Below are 26403 nucleotides of genomic sequence, written 5' to 3' on the forward strand. Positions count from 1 at the left end.
GGGAAATCGATGAATCGGAGATAAAGGGAGAAGTGTTAGGACGAGTGGTGGGTATGTAGGTGGGCTACTGGATGAGCTCAGGGTAGAAATAATTTCTATGTAAAAAAAAAATTATACACACCACAATGGAAACATGAACCACTTCCCAATATGGTGGATATTTCCAAGAAAGCGTATGAGATCATCCAGAAGAAGTGGGAAAGATTGCTTAATACATTATCACATCACCAAGTTACCAGCCATAACAAACAGATTTCAGAGGGTCACAATGTTGATGGCCCCAAGTACACATCTTTCTACAGATTACCCACTTCATTTGCAAGACGCCTGTCCATCAAAAACACTTCAGGCCACTAAGGATGTGTCACAGGATCCTTCCTCTGGTCTTTGGATGAACGATGGAAAATTATTGTCTCCACTAACCATGTTATCTTCACCTTAGCTATGGATTCATAAAAAAAAAGTTTAGTGACGCTTTAACCTCTTCCCGCTCTGTGCTGTACTATCATTGCACGCTAAGTGTGCAGTTGTATAAAGAAAGCATTAGGTTTCATTATGGATTTGGCAGACCAGGTTGATAATATTGGGAACAATATGATAAGGCTTTTAGAGTATCACATACAGATTATAAAATGTTTAATAAGGTCAGAGAGCTTTCTAGGACCTGGAGCAACCTGTGGGGTGGGAGAGGTAGGTGAAAAATTAAAAAAAAGCATACTCACCTGTCCCAGGTACTCCATCGGTTGGGTCCAGAATCCGTGCAGTCTCAAGCTGGGTGCCTTAGTGACTGTTGGTAAGAAACTGGTGATGTATATGAGTGACATCACTGGTCTCCCTCTTCATTGCAAAGTTTTCAGGGCTCGAGAACCCAAAGAGAGTGACTACCAAATTTTCCAAGGAATTTTGGAGATAAAGGTGGCACAACAGAAAGGACACATAAATAGAAGTGCAAAATTGAGTGAAATAGAAGGTTTCCATTATTAGTAGAATAAACTGCAACTATAAGTCAACCGAATCTTGAAAGGTTTGCTCATCTATAATTGGGGATGATTATTCCAAGGAATTCTTGTTCTCAATAATTGTCCTGACTATTAGGCTGTGCCAAAGGTCCTTAGCTGCAAATTCAGATGGCTGTGTGTGATGCAGGTAATATGGTCTTTATGACTGCCACATTTCCTGGTGTAATAGATCACTATGATGCAGTGAGATTGGTTCTAGCCACTTTGTAAACTGTATGGGACCGCACACAGCCATCTGACTTCACCCTTATATTCAGGGTGCTGACGCAGTGCACCGTGCGGCATTGTAGTCACCCGCCAGAGCGACACCGCTGATACTTGCTGTGAAGTTTTGCAGGTTATTCTTCCGATCAAATCTGACAGAACTGCCAACCGAGCCTGCGAAGTGTGAACCTCAGACAGCAGTGAGCATAGCCTTATTTTGTCAGCATCTATAACTCATCACTCCTTTGTTGGAGCTTTTTGTCAGTTGGGGGTACTTGGTGTGAAATAGTTGAGAAACACAGTACTGTGTATTCCAATCAATATGCACAATGTAGGGGTGAATTCTAACACAGACGAGTGACAGTGAATTGAGTGAATAACTTGGACATATTTTGATATATTTTACTATAGTAATCACTAAGGAGAACTCCAGTTTTCAGGTTTACACACTTGCCATGTTGTGCCTAGGGATGTGTTGCTAAGTCCTCATGCATGAATGGGTTAATCGGCTTTAGGTAGCGTTGCTTATTAAAGCTGCAGGGCAACGGCAGGAGAGAATGGTTTATTCCATTGAGATTTAGCAGCTGTTGTGTTGTTTTCCCCTATTACGTTTAAAAATCATCTAGCGTTGCTTTCTGCAGAGCTGTCGAATAGCAAAGCAGGAATCGTGAATGCTGCTAAGTTTTCGGAGAAGACACATCAAACTCTAAAATTCTCCTGCCTCTTATAGGAAAAAAACTTTTGCATTATTAAGTATATGTTTTTTAACATGACCTGCTTGTCGTGGATAATTCAATTAGTCATTGTGCCCTTGGCTTTCCAACAAGGTAAGATCTATCTATCTATCTATCTATCTATCTATCTATCTATCTATCTATCTATCTCCTATCTATCTATCTATCTCCTATCTATCTATCTATCTATCTATCTATCTATCTATCTATCTATCTGTACTTTATTTGTATTTGCATTGTACGTTTGACACTTTCTACAACTCGTGCTTTTTTGGAACACATTTGCTATTTGTAACTTAACATTAGCTAAGCCTTTTACATTTACAAATATTTATAGTGATGTATCTATATTCTATATTTTATAAGTGAGTTTGATAAACATCTGTACAGTAAAGTGATATACAATATGTTGCCACTAGCTATATAGACAGTGGGAAATTATTATTGTTCATAAGAAAGTAAAAGAATCACTAAACTATTTTTATTTGCTTTCTCTAGTATAGAGTTTATTCTTGTTGCATATATATGTATACATATGTCCTACAACCTTTTACCTGATTTTTATAGTGTATCACAAGTAATAACATAAATCTTTAGTTAATGCTGTCTCATTCTCTTACTTTGTAAACTATGTTGACCCTATATTTATCAGTACTTTAAGGTGCATTTTGTTATACGCATTCATGTTTTAGAATAATTCACATTCAACTCAGTTTTGAAATGAGAAAACGTTCAGAATCTATAATACGGTGCTGTTGATCTCATAATGGGCCGCTAGTAAATATACTGCATTACATTCATATACAAGTCCGTCAAAATGAATGATCACTTAATATAAATGAAAGATAACATTTTATAATGCATCAGAGTCGCTATGTAGGCCTAAATGTATTATAATTCCCTGGAAAATAAGCTCCCAAATGCAGTGTCCCAGTTTTTCTACAGGCTTAGCAAAGGCATAGGAATACTTAGGTCAAAATCTGCCATGTTGTCGCTCTTTATATACGGTATGTGCCATCATGTCAAAGTCTTTTCCTTATCATTCAATTTTTTAATATAATGTTTCTTTCTGTTTATTGTATTACAATTTCATTGCTGGCTGTTGTAGTATATGATGACTCCATCGTTCATTTGGGTCAAAGGGTTCTTATTTTCCTCCATGCATCTCATACAGATTAAATGGAAGCCGGAGGTTCTGGGATGATTGTTGTTACTTTATTCACATTGGTAGGTTACATTAGGTTTCAAAGCAAGAAAACTGTACTATGCTAGAGCTACAGTACGTGACAGACTAAGAGGCAGACAGGGTTACATAATATTATAGTTGAATGGGAGCAGTCACACCAGGACAACCCTAAATAATGGCAGATTGCTCTGCCATTCTGTCAGCAATAAAGTCACTGGACAGCTGATGCCCCTCAATGGCCTGATAAAAGGGTCTGTACAAATCTTTGAAAGATGTTTCCTTCCTTAATTAAGTTGCTTTTCTCAAAATTATTTAAAGTGGGACCTCTTTTCAGGTGAGACTTTTGTTCAGTACACTACTGTACTTAGTCCCATATGAAAAAGAGTCAGCTACATTCAGCCTCTATCATGCTTTTTAGCTGCATACCGCCCGTCTTCTGCTTATTTTTCCTTCACATGCCTTCTATACAACAAAGTTCTGCTAACGTCATGTTCTCCCCCAAACACGACTCTCCTATCTGCAAGTTCCCTCTACCACAAAGCCAGTGGCGTAACTAGGAATGGCGGGGCCCCGTGGCGAACTTTTGACATGGGGCCCCCCCAACCGACACACAATATTATGTCCCTTAGTGTCCCCTGCATACAGTATTATGTCCCTTAGTGGCCCTGCAAACAGTAATATGCCCCATAGTGGCCCCTGCACACAGTATTATCCCCAATAGTGTCCCCTGCACACAGTATTATAGGCCCCGTAACGGCCTATTAAAAAAAACAAAAAAAAGCAGCGGTAGTGGCTGTCACCAGGCCCCCTAATGGCCCGGGCCCTGTGGCAGCCGCCTCCGCTGCCTCTACGGTAGTTACACCCCTTCACAAAGCTCTACTGCCTTCATGTTCTTCACACCTACATCCAGCTAGTTGTACTTGTCACAAACAGACCATCCTAGCATGTGACGAGGGTGCGGCTGTCGGGGGTTATTTCACTCCAATCACTCAATCTTGCTTCACCCTTCACTCAAACTTCAAATTGAGCATAAATTGTAGCCCGACACAATCCACACACTCCACACAGTTACACACTGCCACCATATAGCACATTTTATTAGGAATCAAAGACACACACATGCTCACTGCTCTCAGAAGTTGGAAGGCAAACACTTTAAAAAGGCAATGGATCAATAGAGCGAGCATACTTGGACCACCAGTAAAGTGCATCCTTTAATATCGAAAAGGTCAGTGCTTACAAAAATAAGCCAAAAAGGTGACATCGACAAGCAAAACAGTTTGCAATTAAAAAGGAGAAAAAAAAACAGAAACATCTTATAAGTTACAGAACTTTTGATTCCATGGAGCTCAGTTGGCTCCAAAGATGTGACAAAATTTATTTCGGTATCAACAGTTTTTGTTATGTTAGGCCCTGGCTTATGTTTTCAATGTTTCTTTGTCTGGACACCCCCCTCTTTATGAGGTTGGGGTTGGAATGTTTCTTCTCTGCCAGGTAAAGCTGTATTAACCCAATTAACTCACCCTTCCCTTCCTCTGGTGTCCAGGAAGAAGTTTGTCCAGCAGTTTGTCTTGTTTATTTCTCCTTTATTTGTCTTGTGCTTCTTTAAAGGGGTTCTACTGTAACCATAGAAAGATAACAATATTGTACAAAACGTACAATTCATCCTATCCTTTCACAAGTAATAGTTTGGCATCACTGACTTATAAATAATGAAAGTCCTCTAGATTCTCCAAACTTCAGCTTCACTTTATGTAATCCTTACACTAGTTCACATATTATTACAGCTACAGTTCAGTTATCACATCTTGCTAAGGCGCCAGAACAAGACAGACTGTTTAGCCTCTGAAATTACGAAATGGAAGTTGCACTTCAAAGAATACAGTAGAGATGTTGAAAACATGAGAAATTGTTTCACAAAGTATATATGCAAGTAGTAGAACTTTCATTATGCCATAAAAAAGCCTAATTATTTCTATCCAGACCATTCCCTACCACCAGAAAAGTCTCTTCTAAACCACTTATATTCTATTGTGAGGAGGCCACAACCTTTCACAGCTTTTGCCTTAAAGTGGTACTCCCATGAACATAACCATATTCAGATTTTTTTTAAAGATTTCCCTAATCACCATAGTGTTGTCAGCAGGGGTGTAGCTATCGCTGGAGATAGCCGGGGCCAAGGACCACCTTGATATCAGTTGGGGAAACCATGGTTCCCCGAACACTATACATTTTTTTAATGGAAAGGGATCTGGTAGAGGTGACTAAAAGTAAGAAATACCAATACTCACCTCTCCTGGGCTTCTGACAGTCTTCTTCTTGGCTGTTTCGTCCTGTCACAGAGGTCATGTGCACAAGACATCACATGATGATGTGATTGGGCTCCAGTTGTCACATGGGAGGCACCAGCGTAATGACATCAGAGCGTGACCTCAGTCGCAGGTTGAAGGAGACCGAAGAAGATGCTGAAGACAGCCAGACAAAGGGAGGAGGAAGCAAGGTGAGTATAAGTGTTTGTTATTTTTAATCACTTCCCTTGAGCCTCTACTTATTATACCTCAGAGTATAATAATAGTACCAAAACAGAGGGCCGAACCTCACAAATATACATCGAATTTCGTGGAGTGCACCTGAAGGATATTATACTGTGTGGGGCCACTGTGGAGCATATTATACTTTGTAGGGGCCACTGTGGAGCATATTATACTGTGTAGGAGCCACTGTGGCACATATTATACTGTGTGGGGCCACTGTGGAGCATATTGTACTTTGTAGGGGCCACTGTGGAGCATATTATACTGTGCGCCACTGTGGCACATATTATACTGTGTGCGGACAACTGTGGAGCATAGAATACTGTGTGTGGGCCTCTGTGGAACATAGAATACTGCATGGGGGCCACTGTGGAATATATAATACTGTGTAGGGTCACTGTGGAGCATATTATACTGTATGGGGTCTCTGTGGAGCATACTATACTGTGTGTGCCTCTGTGGCACATATTATACTGTGTGCGGACAACTGTGGAGCATAGACTACTGCATGGGGGCCAATGTGGAGTATATAATACTGTGTAGGGTCACTGTGGAGCATATTCTACTGTATGGGGTCTCTGTAGAGCATATTAAACAGTGTGGGGCCACTTCACTATTCACACACCATCTGTTTTGTAGCAACTGTGCACTATTATTACATGCTGTAATAACATTGCATGGTAGTTATAAAAACAGATCCTGGGCGATGTGATAGTGAAGCAAGCACTCACAGCACTCAGATCTCAATATTATTTACATGCTAACGCTGCTCATTCACCGTATTGTTGATAAATGCAGTTGTGGTTACCAAAGCTCTTTTAAGTATCTAAGATACCACTGCAGCACCCACAAACATCACTATCAAGAATACGCTGTAGGGAGGGGGTCCCCGGACAAGTGTTTGTATCGGGGTGCACAAGACTTTAGTTGTGCCACTGGATGTCAGTCTGTTGTCTTGATCAGACATCAGTGGATACAACCATAAATGAAGGAACTATCTATGGTCTGGTATTTGTCGGAAACTCAGCCATGATTTTATTTTTGTGGATAGGTTATCAGGCATGGACAGTCTATACACTAGAAGATTGCCTAGCCACTTTAAGGAAATCATGGCTGGATTTAAAAGTATAGAAAGTTCCTTCATTCATGGTTGTATCCTTTGACAACTTATCAAGACAAAAAATTTTCATCACTGAGATGGTTAGAGAAAATCTTTAAAACTCTGCAAAATTATTATTTATATTTGCAAAAATGTTTAAATTTTAATTGTCTAAAAATGTATATATGATGATGATCATGATAAAATCCCTTTAGTGTTGGACTACCAAGATGTACCCTTGCACTGTTATGCATCTGTGCTCTTTGTATTTCTGTATGTTTTAACAGTAAGGTGTTTACTTTGTACTGTAAGGCTACATTCAGTTGACTGAAGCTGTGAAAAACGTCCATTTTTCAAAATCGTCTTACACCTGAGGGGCGTCCGTTTTCATGGATCCCCCATACATTATCGTGTATATAGGAATTTGTGAAAACGGTCAGAAATAGGACATGACCTATGTTTTGACAGTTTATTACAACTGACCGTCAAACATACTGTCAAAAGTGCCCATTCACTCACATTGAATCTAACACTGCTGTGTGACATCTGTTAAAAACAGATATCACGCGACCATTATTCACTGATAATGTAACTTATTGTGCCCTTTTTTGCTCCAGTACTTTCTGGACAAGAAGCATTGCGATGGCTCACTCAGGTGAAACTCTGTTAATGGCTGTGCTTGGGCATTGTGTTTTTTTGAGCATCCTGAATTCAGCCTATGCGTCCTGTGATATGACAATTTACTGCCATGTAAGGGCAGCAAAAGGAGTTTACCTGTGTATTTCGGCAATCTAACCCAAAGACTACGGTGCAACCAGTGCAGTTACCCAGCAATGCAGAGTAACTATAGTGTAACCTGACCTTTTCCCTAAGAGCAGCAGAACAAACAACAGCAGTAGCATGGTCCATGTAAGCTGAGCCCTTGCCCTGTGCAAACAAGAACTCCTGTGAACTAGGTTCACTTTTGGGTTGAGACTCTGCCGCAAATTCCACCTAAAATCAGCAGAAAGAAAAGTACTGCATGGAGGATTGACCACTACAGTCTACAGTGTAACCGCTTTTTAACCCCTTCCCGCTGATGGCATTTTTTGACTCCCCTCCTTCCAAACCCCATAACTTCTTTATTTTTCCACTCTCAGACCCATATGAGGTCTTAAAGAGGACCTTTCATGGTTTGGGGCACAGGCAGTTCTATATACTGCTGGAAAGATGTCGGCTTTCCCGATCTGTGCCCCGGGTAAAGAACTAGCGGTGCCGGTACCCAGTGGCGTAACTACCACCATAGCAGCAGAGGCAGCTGCCACAGGGCTCGGGACATTAGGGGCCTGGTGACAGCTGCTACCGCTGCTACCCCCGCTCTTATCACAGACAAACTGTTGTAACTGCGATAAGCTTGTAGGACTTGTAGATGAAGGACCTTGTGTGAGGTCAGCCATCACATGACTAGGTGGGCGTGTCTTTATAGCCCGTGCAGTCCTGCAAGAGATGAAGAGAAGGAGAGATGTGCTGCTAGGTACTGATGGGGAGGGGGGGATGTAGGATGCAGGATGGAGAGTGTGTGTCTGTGTGTGAGTGTGTATGTATGTGTGCTGTGGAGAGGACAGTGTCCTGATATCTGTGTATGAGGAGGAGGGGGAGGTCAATGTCAGTAGATGGATCAGCATTGTTTGTATTCAGGCTTGCCTTCAATTGCTGTTACTAATGACTGTCTAAGGGAGCGTTCACACTACCGTCTGTGTCCGACAGGTAGTGTCCGCTCCTAGTGTCCGCTCAACATCTGGCATGGACATTAGGAGTGGACACTAGCTGTGTCCGTGACATCTGTCATTTATTTAAATGGATATCGGGTGCGTTCTTTTGCACTCCGTGCCCTTCCTTCACTGTCCGCTTGTAAAGATGTCCGACTTTTCAAGCGGACAGAAAAACCCTACATGTAGGGTTCAATGACGTCTTCTGACGTCACATGACTCAGGGCGCAGGCCGGGGTGATGAGACGTCAGACGACTAGGCCGAAGCCTGCCCAGATCATGGATAGGTAAGTAACAGTGTTTTTTATGTTTCTTACCTCTCCCGGGCCGCTGATCATTATACTCAGGGGTCCGAAAAGACCCCTGAGTATAATGATAGCAGCGGTAGCGGCTGTCACCGGGCCCCTAATGTCCTGGGTCCTGTGGCAGCTGCCTCTGCTGCTACGGTGGTAGTTACGCCACTGGGTGTATCCATATTTATGGCCCAACCTGTATATCTAGCTAGACAGCCTAGCATCCTACTTGTCTTCCCGGCTGTATGGCACTCATTTTAGCTTGCTAGATATTAAGACCCCCAGATACTTTTCTTCTAAAGTTCTGGCTAACACAAAGCCACAAATACAATAGTCAGAGGTTCCTTCTCATTATTTTACATTTGGAAATCCTGAACTGCACTTTCCATTCTTTAAATCTTTTCATCTGTGAAGTTAAATCTTTTTCTAGGTTACAAAGCCCTGCAGGAATATCAACCCTATTATACACTTTTGCAAACAGGCATATCTCATCTACCACACCTCCTCCTGTGTCGCCCACCAGTGCATTAACAAGACTAGGACTCAGGACAGACCCCTGATATAGACCACTTGTATATCCCCTCAAAATGCACACCATTTACAGCAATCTGGTATCTATTCAACAGCCCAATGTGAATCCATTGAACTATCCATGGATCAAATCCAACATTCAATTCAAGATCAATTTTTTTGGAGGGTGAAGCATGCATAAAATGGTGATGGGTTAATGGTACAAGATCACAGGAACCAACCTGTCCCCATGGCAGCATGGAGCCTTCTAAAGGCTTCCAGGCCTGCAATAGGGATAATACTCTTACGGCTGGTCTATATCCAGCCACAATAGTAACATACCGAAAGTCTCACAGACTCCAATACAGTTGCATTGCAGTCTAAGGGACTTGAAATCAAACAATAGCAGGTTCAAGCCCCCTAAGAGGGCTAATAAATAGTAATAAAAATTAAATAATAAATATACAAAAAAATCTAAAAGTTCAAATCACTCCCACCCTTTCCCTAGAATAGATATAAAACTGAAAAATTACCATGAAATGCATATACATTAGGTATCCCTGTGTCCGAAAATGCCCTCTCTACAAACATATAAAAATATCTTTTCCATACAATGAATGTCTTAGTGGGAAAAAAGTCAAAAGTGCCAAACTGCTGTGTTTTCACTCTTTCACCTCCAGAGGCCAGTGTTATGATTTTTCCAGTATACTTTTTGCATCAGTTCCTTACAGTTATCTAAATCTTTGCTCGCTGTCATTCATTCTTCTTACTCCCAGTACATAAAAATCAGTCCATGGTCATGTGATGTACACACACCTAAGGTACATACATAAGGTGAATACCTTATGGAAAAATATTTTTACAAGTTTGTAGTTTGAGCATTTTGGGATGCGAAGATACCTAATGTGTTAATGTTTTACTTTGCTCATTTATTTTAGATGTGTTGTAGGGAAAAGGGGTGATTTTTAGTTTTTTATTTTTATTATTTTTATTTTTACTGTTATTTTTAGCTCCTAGTGGTCTTGAACCACCGAGGAGACTGGACATTCATACAATACAAAGCAATGCTAATGCACTGCAATGTATTGTGAAATGCCTTGAGCAGTCTGCAATAGAATCAAGAGAACCACCAATTACACTAATTAATCATAACATTTATCCCCCCAAAAAATCCATTATACTCATATACTCGCATATATCTATTAGAATTTCCCAAAGTGGTCCTAGACTGGAGGAGAAATACAGGAACAGCCCAGCACTGATTGCTCAGGAATGGTGGGGGGGCTAAAGAAAAGGTACTCTGGATCAGCACCTATTGAAAGGTGCAGTAAGTTGGAGTTGGTGGAAGTGGTAAAAGGTCCTTTTTTAAGATGAAGGCATAAAGTATATATTGTATGGGCCACTTCTATACACATCCATTCTTGTGTCTATTGGTATGCTCAATAGACAAATTAATTATATTAACATTGTAACACTGTAGTTGTATGTCAGGTTTTCAGGCCATATAAGTAGAATTCTGCATTTCCTATTTGCTCCCTAGTATATGTAAACACAGTACAGGAGACAGATGGTCATTTCAAGATCATGCAGCATTTTTAACTTTGCAGTTCAGGCTTCAGTGGGATCATGACATAACCCTTAATCCTTGACTTGAACCTTTGTCTACTAAGCAGAAGATTAATTCATTTAGTCTCTGAGTCAAATAGAGGAAGCATATTATGTTTCTTCATATGAGGTGGTAAATAACACATCAATGTGTAGGGCACTCAATGGGTTACATATAGAAAATGTCTGCTACCTCTTGTGTCACCCCCTCTACCTCATAGATTGTAAGCTCTTGTGAACAGGGCCCTCAGTCCCATTGTATGAAGTGACTATTTCTTTGTAATGTATCTTTTTGTCTGTACTTGAACCCTACAAATTGTACAGTTATGTGGAATATGTTATATGCGCTATATAAATTAATAAAATGTTAATGTAATTATTATTAAGTAATGGAAAAATATTTTTACAAGTTTGTAGTTTGAGCATTTTGGGATGCGGAGATCCCTAATTTGTTTATGTTTTACTTTGTTCACTTATTTTAGATGTTTTGTAAGGAAAGGGGGTGATTTTTAGTTCTTTTTATTTTTACAGGTTTGTTTTTAGCTCCTAGAGGTCTTGAATCCCCGAGGAGACTGGTCACTCATACAATACAAAGCAATGCTAATGCATTGCAATGTATAGTCAAATGCCTTCACTTCCATTACAGGCTGCCTTGTGCAGGCTGCATTTCCTTTTTTCGCTCAGCCTCAATCTTCCCCTCTTTTATTTGTCTTTTGCACCATTGCATTTATTTTTCTCCTTATAGTTTTTTAATGTTGTGTTGCTGCTTTCTGGTTTTAGTACTTTAAATGCTTACTTTTTATCCCTCATTGCACACCTTACTGTTTTAGTTAGCCATATTGGTTTTCTTGATTTCTGGCCCGCTTATTCCCATAGGGTATATGTTTTTATTGCTCCTATTTAGAATGCTTTTGAAGAAATCTCATTTAGTTTGTGTTCCCATCACTTTGAAGACATTGTTCCAGCTTATGCTGCTAAGCTCCTCTCTCAGCTCGTTAAAATTGGCCTTCCTGAAGTTTAGTGTTTTTTGTACCCCCTCTACTGTACAAGAACACTTATTATGTTATGTATCAAACGAGGGACGTCTTATAAAACTCACAAACACTTTATTTCATCTTCAATAAAACATCTACATAAACGGAGGAGGCATGCCTGGAATAAACTGGCAGAGCGAGTGCCTTACAGGCACTTTATCAAGCTTGCTATAGTATACAACAGGCATGTTCACATACTATTATACAGGAATCAACCAATCAAAAACATTTAACAGACATTAAACAGTTAATAAAACCAAATGGTTTAGTGCTAATAAGACCACCAATAGAATACTCCAATAAAAGACATGCCTCTGTATAACTCCTCCCCTTATTGGACCAGAAGGAAAGCTGGGATACTCATCGTTATCTAAAACAAACCTAAATAAAGACTTTCAAAGGGCTTCAGTTCCTCGGCCAATCACCTAACCTCATGAGGCCACACCCACTCATGCACAGACCAAAATGGAGAAGTAATTTGGGCCGTGGATAGTTTCTATTCAGGTTCGCTCTTTGAGTGGGCGTGGTTATATGCACCGTGACCGCAATGCCACCTCGTATCTTGTTGTGTATGGATTATTATGTTATGGTCACTATTACCCAGATGTCCCCCAACCTCCACTTTTGACAGTGTTTCAGGTTCATTTGTTAAAATTAGGTCTAGAAGTGCCTCGTCTCTTGTTGTGTCCTGCACTGGGACCTCTTGTTGGAACCTGTTCCCTTTGTTGGACCTGCTGGTTTCTGCCTCCCAGTTGATATCTGGGTAGTTAAAATCCCCCATAATAATGACTTTATTATGTTTGCGGCCTCATCTATTTGTTTTACTAGTATATTTTCAGCTTCCTCCGTTATATTTGTGGATTTATAACAATCCGCTATCAGTATTTTATTATTTTTTTGTTCCTCCCATAATTTCCACCCATAAGGACTCCACATATTCATTTTCCTCCCACATGTCTTCATGCAGGACTGTATTACGGCAGGATTTTACATATAAGCAAACTCCTTGTATATTTACAGCCCAGTCATAGCTAGAGTCCAGCTATGTCTCACTTACCCCCACCATGTCGTAATTTTCTCCCAACATCATCACTTCTAGTGCCTCCATCTTGTTAGTGAGGCTTCGGGCATTCGTATACAAACATTTCATGGCTTTATCTTCCCTACTCTTCCACTGCCTACTGGCTGTTCTAACCCCACCCCCGCTCCACCCCCAGTTACAGTATTTAGCCCTCTTTCCTCTTTTCATCTTGTCCTCTACATCTGTTACCCTCCGCAGTTTAAACACTCCTCCATCCGTCTAGCTATCTTCTCCGCCAGCACAGCTGCACCCTCCCCATTGAGATGCAGCCCTTCACTACCATAGAACCTGTAGCCCACAGTAAAGTCTGCCCAGTTCTCCAGGAACCCAAACCCCTCCTTCCTACAACAACTCTTGAGCCACTTGTTTGCCTCCCTAATCTCCTGCTGCCTTTCCTGTGTGGAGACTGCTGTGGTCTGATCTTAGACTCTGCCTCCTCACAGACGAGACTCCGGCAGAACCAGTGTTGATTGGCCGAATGCTGTACACTGGCCAATCAACGCTGGTCAATGCATTCCTATGAGAAAAAGTCAGCTCCCTCGTAACAGCAAGCTGCCATCTCTCCTGACTAGGCAGGCTGAACCTGCTGTAGAACCAGCGCTGATTTGCCAAATGTTATACAGTGTATATCATTCGGCCAATCAACGCTGGTTCTGAATCGAATATTTACTGCGAATAGCTAGTAGTATTCGATTGAGTACGAGTATTTCGAATACTGTAGTATTCCATCCAATACCTACTCGATTGAATACTACTCACTCATCTCTAGTAATTATTAATCAACTGACATCTACACTGACATGCTCATCTTCAAAATAACCATAACAGCACTAGTGTAGACATCTTGGTTTCCTAGATTTATAAAAAATACTAGCTTTTACCCGCGACTTCGTCTGCGGTGATTTGAGAATTGGGCGGACACAGACGTGTGAAACTGTAAAAGTGCTTTAAAAAGTTTGGTGGGATAGCAAATGTGATGTGCTATATTGTGTATGTAGTAATACAGACAGTGTGATGTGTTATATTGTGTATGTAGTAATACAGACAGTGTGATGTGTTATATTGTGTATGTAGTAATACAGACAGTGTGATGTGTTATATTGTGTATGTAGTAATACAGACAGTGTGATGTGTTATATAGTGGAAAGCTATATGTAAATGTGAGTGAGTAGAGTGAGGGCTACTCCTGAGGTGACAGTAAGGAGTGTGCAGGCAGGTTGAGGCAGGAAATGCCAGGCAGTGTGTGTGAGTCTATAGCTGGGGCTAGGAGTCCTGCTTTTGTGAGTCTCCTGCTAGGAAGCCATGTTGTTTAGTGGCACCAAAAGTAGCCTATGACTCAATCCTAAGGGAAAACTATGTTTGTGGAAAATTGCACGCAAATCCGTCCAGGCGTTTTAGCGTGATTGAGGAACAAACATCTAAACTCACAAACATATTAGTAGTATATATAGAAAAAAGTGCACAAAAATACAAATATAGAAATTTAGGCTGAGTTCAGACAGGGATTTTTGGTCAGGATTTTGAGGCGGAATCCACCTCAAAATCCTGACCAAAAAAATGTCTCCCATTGAAATCAATGGTAGCCGGCCATTTCTTTTTTTTTTTTGCGAGTGGTCTGTTCCGGCTCCCGAAAAAAGAAGCGATATGCTCATTCTTCAGGCAGATGCCGTGGCCGGTTCAGCTGCAGACATCCACCTGAAGACAATGCCTCCCGACTAGGCCCATTCATTTGGGCCTAATCCAGAGCGGAGTGCCGTGACTGGATGACAGTGCACTGCACCGGCATCCAGTCGCATTTACCGTCTTTTTGGTCCGGAATCCGCCTCAAATTCCGGACAAAAAAACTCCATCTGAACTCAGCCTTAATGTATACAAACACCAAAAACATGCTTAAAAACGAAAAATATATCCAGAGAGGATGGCACAATATGGCATTTCCTCTTGACATCTTTGTAACCCAAACGTAAGGGTAGTATTTATAAAAAATATTGCAAGATACATAAATCAAAGGAGTAATGGTGAATATAATAATAAAATCCCCCAAATATTCAAAACTCATATAAGAAAACCAAGATACTATTCAATACAATATATACATATAAAATAATGCATGGATGTTCCCAGATGTGAAAGACCCTATCCTTAAATAGAGGTGAAAAAATACCCAAATCTATGTCAGAGGTAAAACAACGGCACTAAACCTTATTCGTATCATTGTAGGATGCAACTTTCTGGATATTCTTTTTTAGTTTTTTTTTTCAACTGTAAGTTTTACAATATAATATACAAAGAAAAATAGAAAAGGGGCCACGACATGTGGCATAACAGTCTGACAATATACATGGTATACAATGAATACAAGAAACAACAAAAGGCAAAAGACAGGGGAAGGGGGGAGGGTTAGTAGACAGAACAGATGTCATAGACCATGTAGAATACAGTAGGTGTCCCAGTGCGACCAGACGGCATCAAATGCATCCACAGTGTGGCTGAGAGTTGCAGTCAGGAACTGAAGGCTACAGACATCCTTCATGCGGACAACTAACTCAGACCACGTGGGAGGGAGACCCTTTTTCCAATGAAGGGCAATAAGGGTTTTTGCTGTAGTACACAGGAATATAAAAAACAAAAAAACTTTGCAAGTCTTCAGTAGGTGATACCTTTTTTAATGGCTAACTCATAATGATGACAGAATATGACGTTTCAAAGCTTCCTCTGAGCTTCTTCTTCAGATATAACTAAAAAACACTCTGTAGAGGCTGCATATTTATGACTGGGCACAGGGCTAGAATTACAGGAGGGAGGGGGGAAGAGGCTTATTACTATATACTTATAACAACAAACAATCAATTGCCAGATCCCTGGTTCTTATCTTAATGGCTGTCTTAATGATCTGTATAAAAAGACATAAACCCAAGTGAGATGTTCATCCCATTGTCCAATGTCTGGAATAGGGTCATGGCCTTGTACTCATAAATCAGTCGCTGTTTCCTTGATTTAAAGTTCCCTTTTAAGATCAAGATTTTCATGTCATTGATGATGTTGTGATCTTCCTGGCAGAAGTGTTTTGGCATGGGAAGATCAGTTCTCTGTTGTTTGATTGTATGGCGATGTGAATTAATTCTCATTCTGAGTTTCTGACCGGTCTCTCCAACATACAGATTTTCAGTGGAACATTTGGTGCAAATGATCAAATACACTACATTAGGTGTGTTACAGGTGAACGTACCTGGGATTTTATATTCCCTGTTAGAGTTTGGTATCTCTACCCTGTCAGTGGTCAGTATGTGAGGGCAGGTTTTGCACCTCTTCTGTCCAGATGGAAATGTTCCTGTGTTAGTTGGAGGTGACAGTGAGCTGCTGACAACCATATTCCTGAGGTTTGGTGGCTGTCTGTAGCATAGGAGAGGGGGGTCAGAAAATATGGATTTTAGACGGTTGTCTTTTTGCAGTAGTCGATGTAATTTGCGTGTGATTCCTCTCAGCGTCTCCAGGTGGGGGTTATATGTAACGACCAGGGGCACCCGATTGTTTTCCTGTTTGGTATTGTATTTTAATAACTCCGATCTTGGTATCCTGGTGGCTCTGGTGATTTGGTTATCAACTGTTCTTGGATGGTAACCCTGCCTCAAGAATGTGTTTTTGAGGCCCCCAAGGTGTTCGTCCCTATCTGCAGGTCGGAAACCTATTGACCGCCCTACGTACCTAAGATGGGATAGCTTTCATCCTAAACACATAAAGAACTCCATTGTATACAGCCAGGCCATCAGATACCATCGCATATGTTCAAACCCTATCATACAAAGATAGATCTTTGTATGTTTCTTTTTTTAAATATTTTATACAATATAATGTTTTTCTTCAGTTACTATAATTTATTTTTTTATTAAAATAGAAAGTTAATATTTTGCAGCAATTTATAGTCAATTATTTCAACACACAGAGAAAAATGTCCCCCTTATTAATATCTGTTACTCTCTCTTCTTCAGCTCTTCTACATTTTCCAGTGAAAGCGACAAGCAGAAAATGTGACACAATTTATAAAGGATTTGCTGACTGTCTGATCAGCCTGGGGGATAGCATGGCTCAGAATGTCCAGCAATCCAAGGTAAATGAAGAGCTTGATGACGCTGAAGAGCTTGACTCCATATGCAAGTAAGTCTTATAAAATTGGCAAAATGCAGTATATGTGCAGACATTTCACTAACGGTCTTTTGGAAAAGCCAAAAAGGACTTTGGAGTTGGATTGGGGAGAATTGGCTGCGTCTCCAAACCCTAGTCCATGTTGGTTATTAAGACCAGGTTGCTGGTTGATCTGCTGTTGCTGCAGTATCTGTATTACAAGGAGCAGACACAGGGCTTGAGTGGCTTAGTGTTGGACGTACTCTAGAGGATCCAAGTCTGGGCCACTGTACTGTACCTGTAAATAAAAAAAACAAAACTTCCTTATCATAGTGGTGTGTCCAGAGCCTTGTAGAATGGCATTTTCGTTATTTATCTATTTTTGTTACTTAGTGCTTAGCCAAGCAGGTTTTGTTTTCTTTATTGCTGAGAGGGCTGGTTTTCTATTTCTTTTGGAATATAAAACACCTGAACCCCCCTGTTTGCACCATATCTGCAGTGACTCTCCTGTTGTGAAACCACTTTACCAACCACAACTGATACTAATCTACATATTAAATAATAAAATGAGGGGCCACACGGTGGCTCAGTGGTTAGCGCTGCAGCCTTGCAGCGCTGGAGTCCTGGTGTTCAAATCCCGCCATTCGCAAAAAACCATCTGCAAGGAGTTTGTATGTTCTCCCCGTGTTTGCATGGATTTCCATCCCATATTCCAAAAAAAAGACATACTGATAGGGAAAAATGTACATTGTGAGCTCTATGTGGGGCTCACAATCTACATTTAAAAAAAATAATAAAATAAAATAAAATGAAAGGATAAGTTCATTGGGGAAAACTGTACAATTGAAAGGAGGCTCTAGTACGCTGATGGGCCTCCTTTAGTATGGATATAAGATGAAATACAGTTGGGCATGGAGGTATACAGGTTCTGTATCAGGCAAAACAATTGCCCACGGATTTTGGAGCTGAACCTGAAGATCCTGAACATTTACAGAGTTGGTATCCCAGCTTCCCCCATAAATGTTTGCAAGCAAGCTACAAACAGTTTAGGTGGTGAGCAATTTGTTGAAATGTCCATCGTGCTTGTCTCAGTCCAGTGATGCAAACCTCTCAAAATCTGTCAACTACCGTGTTTCCCCGATAGTAAGACACCCCCGATAGTAAGACGTAGTGGGATTTTTGGGGGGTGGGCTAATGTAAGACGTACCCCGAAAGTAAGACATAGTAAATGTCTAAAAGTAAAAGTAAGACATACCGTAGTAAACATAAGGCGCACCGGACAGCGCTGCGCCTTATAGTTCGGTGCGCCTTATAGTCTGGTGCGCCTTATATATGAACCTAGGCAGGACTATAAGGTGCATTACCCATGAGCGCCTTATAGTCCTGTCTAGGTTCATATATAAGGCGCACCGGACTATAAGGCGCAGCGCTGTCCGGTGCGCCTTATATGTGATTGAAAGCGGCGGCACTCCGACTTTGCCGGCGGCCGCTTAACCCCCCGCGTGCCGGCCGCTTCTATTCATTTCAATGGCACACTTCCATTGAAATGAATGGAAGCGCTCGGCACGCGAGGAGTTAAAGGGATTCTACCATTAAAAGAAGTTCTTTCCTCTGACCACGTCGGAATAGCCTTAAAAAAGGCTATTCGTCTCCTACCTTTTGCCATAGCCAGCGCCGCCTTCTTCCTGAGCTGCGACCGCCCCTTCTGTGTTGTCTTCTTTGGGCCTCATGGATGACGCATGCGCAGTCGGCTCTAACAGGCTCTCTTAGCCAGAGCCGACTGCGCATGCGTCATCCATGACATCCAATGTCTAGAAGTCAACATTCTCTCACCAAGAAATTTGCTACCCAAGTAACCTCTGAAAGCCATTTTATATGGCAGCAGGGGAAATACTTGTACATCCTCTTGTGGCAATACCCAGTATCCAATCAGACCACACATGTAATCAGTTATATATCTGCCCTAGACATAACTTCATACTGAGCTTTGCAACAATCTGACATTTTTATCTGGGTGCCTTTTTGTTTTTAGGGTATTTATTATCTGGCTAACCCTTTGGTGAACCTAGCCTCTCTTCTGCCTGAGGCGGTGATCAAAAGACACCCCCCCCCTTCCTGATATTGAGTCCGGGGCGGGTGGGGGGTGGGGGTGGGTTGTTCATCTTTTGATCGTCCGCCTCAGACAGCAGGGGGTTTCGGGATGCTAGCGGTAACATTACAATAAATACAATGCAGTAATATTTTGTGCAGTAATACTCACAGGAGACGTCTTCCCACATTTCCTGTCTCTCCCCTTTGGACTGCCATGACCACTTTCTCCAGTTGATTCTGTAAAGTTTTAAACACAGAAATCTTCGACTCCTTCCTTCTCCGTGCACATATATATATATATATATATATATATATATATATATATATATATATCCCACAGTGGCACAATAGACTGTGGTGCATAATAGAGGTTGCAGGGGGGACACTATGGGCATAATAGAGGTTACAGGGGGCCACAGTGGACCCTTCAAGCTGTATTATGCCCCACAGTTGCACACCCATGAACTATTATTATATTCAGGGGTCTTTCCAGACCCCCGAGTATAATAATTGGAGCCCGAGGGGAGATTAGGGAACATAATAAACAGTGTTACTCACTTCTCCAGGATCCAATGTTAATCCTAGCAGGCTTCGGGCCTATATGGTAATGTCCCAGACGTCACGTGGTCTGGGATATTACCATTTATGCCCAAAGACTGTTCTAGCAGTACCATACAGGCCCAAAGACTGTGGTAGCAGTAACAGCCTGTTGCCATACAAGCCCAAAGCCTGTGCTAGCAGTAACAGGCTATTACTACTAGCACAGGCTTTGGGCCTATATGGTACTGTTAGCACAGGCTTTGGGCCTAAATGGTAATATCCCAGACCACGTGATGTCTGGGATATCACCATATAGACCCGAAGCCTGCTAGAATTAACTTCGGATCCCGGAGAGGTAAGTAACACTATTTATTATGTTCCCTCACCTCCCCTGGGGCTCTGATTATTATACTGGGGGATCTGAAAAGACCCCCTAGTATAATAATATCTGTAGTGGATCGTGGCCTGGGCCTATTCACTACTGCCCACCGCGGTCTATAGTACAAGGGGAAGTGGGGGTGGCAGTGAACAGGTCCGGGGAGGTCCAGCAGGTAGCGGCCTGTTATAAAACAAAAAAAAGTTATATTACTTACCGATCTCGTGCTGCTCCCGCTGCCGCCTCCTCTTCACTCGGCAGTAAGACATCTGCGTCTCAGTGTAGGCGGTGTGATGACGCCACCTACATTGAGACGCAGAGGTCAGCGGAGGAGAAGGGCCGTTCGGGTTATTTTAAGAGTGGCCCTTCTCCTGCGTTAGTATAGAGAAAAAGAGTAAAAAAAAAAAAAAAAAAAAAAAATCGCCCATGCTGCCACCCCCTCTGCATCACTTTGCCTCATTAGAGGTGCGGCACTGGGCAAACCACACTCCCAAGGTTGGCTTTAAGGGTTTATAAAATGGGAAATTGTCCAGGCAGAGTGCTCAGTAACACTAGACCGCCAGGAATTCTATAACTCCTTTTACTGTCCTAGACAACCAATGACTTTACCATCAACCCATCAACCACCACAAATCCTCAGGGATTTAATCAGATTTAATATCTAGTGATGCCAACATTATACCCTCCAATACTCTGTACCATCAATGACCCTTCACAGCTCGGGACCAATAAGACCTTTCTTATTAACGCCTTCATTGCTCTAAATTCCCAGGGATGTCACAAAACATTACCATATTGTATCTCAGGGTATTTTTTTCCTTCACTTCCCTGTTAAAATTTAACTCTAAAACCTCCTAATACTTAGGAGTAAATTATTTGGCAATGGCAACCTATGGTTCCTTCTCTGTAGCCTCTTTTTTTCTTCATGAGCTCCATTCTCTTCCTTTTCCTTATCCACTATTTATATGTTTATTAGCCCTTGCTATGCTAATAATTGAATAAATTGACAACTGGGCAATACCCGCCCCTCTCTGTCAATTTATTGTGAACCATTGCTGTGCTCTATTAACGGGGCTGCTGAAGAGTAGCGGAGTATAGAACTCGCCAGCTGCACCTGTTCCCAGCTGCGCAACTTCTCCCACTTGGGGTGAAGCAGTTGGTCGCTGGCCGTGCCGCCCAGTGCTGTTACAGTCCCATACATGAGATGGGAATTGTTCTCCAGCATGGAGCTCACCATGAATAGTATCCTTTTGTCACCAACTACCTGTACTGGGTCAAGGGGGCTCCTCAGGATAGAGCTGGCCCTTGTAATAGCTGAATGTACAAAGTATCAACAGTACATCTGTGCAATGACTGCTCCATAGTGTATTTGAAGGTAATACTAAGAACCTCAAAAATGCCACAAAACAGCAAAAATAAAAACATTGAGGCTGAGGCACTACGTTGCAGAAACGCAGCCTTTTTTATTGTAGATTTTGCTGGGGCTTCTTGTGCCAAAGCCAAGAATAGCCAAAAAAGCACTTACAGTAATTAAAGTATTCACAAGTGACGTTTTTACGCTGACCTAACTACTTTTCCTAAATTGTGAGAGGCTGGTGAAAAGAATAAAGGACAGGGCTTCCACCCACATTATATTCATTATCATGTACACCTCAGAAGTGATGTAGATGATGGGGCTTGCCATAGATTTACACCTCTATGCAAGGGTGCTGAGGGGTTAAGCCTTATACACGATGAGGCACAGGGGATATCAAGACATAAAGTCCGCAGGTTTTGATGAATCATTCCTTTCTATGTAGATTTTTAAATAATATCTGGCTTTAGCATTTTTGACAAAAAAGACAAAAAAATTGCCAGGAGTCATGGCTTGAATTCATGAGTGGTGGGTTGCCCCTACAATCCTAACACTGATTGATAAGTTTCTCTATATGACTTTGCATGGAGAGAAAGCTGTCAATCATTGGTAGAGGAGCAGAATTAGATTCTAGGGTCAGAGGAAATTAAAGGTCTTCTTTAAGGCTGGTGCCCCTCGTGGCATAAAAGTGTGAAAAAAATGCTGCATTTTACAGTCCCTGCAAACTGGATGGCATTCTAGCAAATCCCATTCACACATTGTGGGAAAATATGCGCAGCAGAGACGCTACGATTTCAAAAACAGTCGCGGTTTTGGAAATAGCAGCATTTGAATTATATGGAAACACCGCTGGTTTCCCTATAGGTATAATTGAAGTAGAAGGTCTGCAGTGGAAACATTTGTGGATTTTCTGTGAAAAACGCTGAGGGAAAAACCGTAATGTGTTGCCACCGCAGTTGTTGCTGCAGCGCGTTTTTGCTATGACCCACTATGTGGGGCCTTAGTCTAAAGGGGGAAGAATAGGTACTTAAGTCAATGTCTTGGTCCTACTGAACCCTTCTCTCACACTATTTGTTAGAAAGGGCATGGAAACAGAAATAACGGAAACATTTGAATAATTCATAATAATTAATAATATGCACTAAAGAAAAACAAAATTATGAATGTGTTTAATTTTAAAATTTGACAAGAGCGGCTAGACACTCTAAAAAATAGATCCTCTACTTTTATATAGAAATGAATGCTCTATTTGCGTTGTTTATGAAGCCGTGGCTTGAAGCGCAGTCTGTACATGTGCTTTATATGCCTGTGCTCTTTCCTAATTAGTATGTGTCAATTTACAGTGAACTTGAACTATCACAGGAGAAATTAATTTACAGTGCAAATGTCTATCCAGATGGGCTGGTCAGATGGAGCCTGGTTTAGCGGGAAAGACTTCATTTCTGATTACATTAATGTAATCTGTGAATAAGGTGGCAAAAGCTCATTAACTCTTATTATAATAAACGGGAAATTCATAGGGAAAATAACGGAAATGTAAGAGACTCGGTACACTTCCATTCTCATAGTCATGTAATATAGGTGAGCACCCGATGCCGCAATATCAATGCAATAAACAATACAAACATTTCAGTAGGTAGAACCACATACAGGCTGACCATAAACCAGCATAGGATGAATTAATACAACAATTATAGCGGGGTTGTCTACTGTTGTGGCTTGTTGTGGAACCTTCCTCAACCAATCGTGAACGTGTGGTGCAGTCCCCATACAAGCTATGTCGTATTTTTGGCTGTTTTCACTGATCCCTCAATACACTCAAATGTATGGCAGATCTGAGAAATGGGCACCACTTGGGTGCAAGGCAGATGTAAAAAAATGGACGTTTTGCACCTCAGTCATCTGAATGATGGTGTGGAAAGATTAGAAGGGATTTAGGGTAGTTATACTTCTGCTCCATCTACTAGTCAGTTTATAGATTCCTATAGCCTCATCCAATTATGAAGTCCCCATTCAGAGCCTGTAAATGGAGGCAAGTATGCTAATACTATTGTGTATAGTCTATGGTGTTGAGTATGACTATAGTATGGCTTACTGCCCTGGGGATGTTTTTTTTGTTAATCTTTACTGACTGATGTGTTCCTGGTACATGTGCATTTCTTCAATAAAGTCAAAGTGGTATACCGTGGCTTCACATTGCATGTAACCATGTTTAGCGTATCTGCAGTGTAGGCTAGGTATACTGCCCTGATTTCATTGAAGACATGCACCAGGAGCACCAGAGATCAGTCAAATGAGCACATTGGATTCCTCTCTGGTTAAAAATGAAGCCTTATTCACATATGTGCAGATGCAGATGTGAGGTGGTCTATACTCATTTGCGGGTATTATGGTCACTGTGGTTCATCCACTTTTAACGTTTATGAAAAGCAGATCAATTGTTATTTTGTTTCATTTTCTATATTTGTATATCTCTGGGTCTGTAAAAAATGGTTGAAGCGCAAATATCATCTATCATATATAGAAATATCATAGACTTTCATTGGAGTGATGCATCCGTGATACACCAGCATCCATGAAAAAGAAAGGACTTTCTTCCATTGTATTTTTGCAGACTAGGGCTAGTTCACACCGGGATTCTGCGATGCATATTCCGATGTATATATGAGAGTCAGAGCAGAGTGCTCTCCTATACATACTGCTAACTAGAATGGCCCCAATACAAAATGCCTGACTAAGAGTACAAATATACAGTGTCTATCCCAGAGTACGTCTGTATACGCTGAGCTCTATGGAGAAAAAAAGGAGTGCTAGTGTTTATTGCTGCAAAATTACAAATTGTTACTTTTGAATATGTTGTAATTTAGAAAATTCTTGCAAAGACAATATGTGACTAATGATGTGTGCCTAATAATGTGTGATTAGTAATATGTGACTAATAATGTGTGATTAGTAATATGTGATTAATAATGTGTGACTAGTAATGTGTGGCTAATAATGTGTGACTAATAATGCAGGACTAGTAATGTATAATTAGTAATGTCTGACTAGTAATGTATGGAAATGTAAAAAAAAACAAAAAAACTTGATAGTCTTCAGTAGTTGATACCTTTTTAATGGCTAACTCATAATGATGACAAATTACGACCTTTCGGACCTCTAGGCTCCTTTATCAAGTAGATTTAAAAACATTTCTGAAGGATGCATATTTATATACAAGAGGGCACATAGGGTTAGAATTCCAGGAGGAAGGGGGAATTCTAACCCTATGTGCCCTCTTGTATATAAATATGCATCCTTCAGAAATGTTTTTAAATCTACTTGATAAAGGAGCCTAGAGGTCCGAAACGTCGTAATTTGTCATCATTATGAGTTAGCCATTAAAAAGGTATCAACTACTGAAGACTATCAAGTTTTTTTGTTTTTTTTATATTTCCAACCCACCGGCTAACACGGTACAAGAACGAACATTTTCCTTATAGTAATGTATAACAAGTAATGTATAACTAGTAATGTGTGACTAATAATGCGTGACTAATAGTGTATGATAAGTAACGTGTGACTAGTAATTTACGACTAGTAATTAGGGTTGAGTGATCGGGATTAGAAAAGATAGGATCCCAATTCGCGATCAAGTAAATTTCATGATCGAAATCGGGTTCCGAGCTTAAAAAGATCAGGAATGGAATTCCGATCCCAATTGCTCAACTTACCTGCACAGAATCGCTGCCGCTCCCCGTTGTTCTCGCTCCTCTACTCTCTACTTCACATGCCTGCAGCTCATCGTGTACGTCCCCGCCTCCCAGGCTAGTGTTACAGATGCTGGGAGAAGGCGGGGCTTGAGGAGCGAGAACAATGGGGAGCGGCAGCAGCAGCAATTCTATGCAGGTAAGTGGTGGGGACTAAGTAGCCGGGGGATTTTTTAATTACTACACAGCGTGGAGTCACAAAAATTGAAGCCTTGAATAGGATCGTTTTTAAAATCCGATTTTCAATCATTAAAAAATCCCATTGACTTGCATTAGGTTCGGAATCGGGATCGGGTTCAGATAGAACATGATCGGAAATCAGATTTTAAAAACGATCCTGAAATCTCAAGATCGGCTCAACCCTACTAGTAATGTCTGACTAATAATTTATGACTAATAATGTATGATCACTAATAATGTATGAGTAATAATGTATGACTAATATTGTATTTATCTCTATAGATCCTGGGATGAATTCCACAAGTGTGCAAGCAGTGTCCTGATCAACTGCCCTGACGATACAGCAGCCATTTGGGAATCTCTCAGGCAGGAATCAAGGAAAATTCAGTACCAGGGCAACTTGCATGACCTTTGCACTTCCAGGAATCAGCAAGCAAATAGAATGGGGGCCATGGATACTGGAGAGACAAACAAAGAAACCCTGCGAGGTTTAGCGTGCATGATACAACATAGCCTGTTACCTCTGGTTATTGCTCCAGTGCTGGTTTGGATTGTAACTGAGAAAGTATTATAAAGGTTTCTGCTCCTGAGAATAAAGGGATACGGCCACAAACATATGTTACTGGTTGACGTGCGGCTGATGGTGTTTGCAAACATTATTTTATTATTCTATTTTTCTAAGCCTTTAAATTTAAAATGAGAATTTTTTGGGCAGAATTAATATCATAATATATCATGGCTGGAGCTCAATCCTTTCTCTTCACATTAATTGATACATTTCTTACTGCCTTTAGTCACCACTAGGAGGAGCTTTGGAGCTTCTTCTATTTCTACAGCTTCTATGGAATGGTAATGAATAATAAGTTTAGCTCCAACTCTCATACAGATAAATTATGAGGTTAAAGGCCTTTATGACTACCAAAAGACTCCCTGTGTTAGGGCAG

At 41.0% G+C, this 26403-nt stretch overlaps 1 protein-coding gene across 1 annotated transcript; it reads left to right on the forward strand.

Annotated features, from left to right (window-relative positions):
• Positions 1-1770: 1770 nt before the first annotated feature.
• NRN1L (neuritin 1 like) lies at positions 1771-26154 on the forward strand. The gene is made up of 3 exons (XM_075280578.1): positions 1771-2050; positions 17037-17202; positions 25742-26154. Exons 1-3 carry the CDS (start codon positions 1981-1983, stop codon positions 26031-26033), a joined length of 528 nt encoding a protein of 175 aa, XP_075136679.1. The 5' UTR covers positions 1771-1980; the 3' UTR covers positions 26034-26154.
• Positions 26155-26403: the final 249 nt, after the last annotated feature.

This window comes from Leptodactylus fuscus, chromosome 7 (assembly GCF_031893055.1).
Source record: "Leptodactylus fuscus isolate aLepFus1 chromosome 7, aLepFus1.hap2, whole genome shotgun sequence".
In the NCBI taxonomy this organism is placed as follows: domain Eukaryota; kingdom Metazoa; phylum Chordata; class Amphibia; order Anura; family Leptodactylidae; genus Leptodactylus; species Leptodactylus fuscus.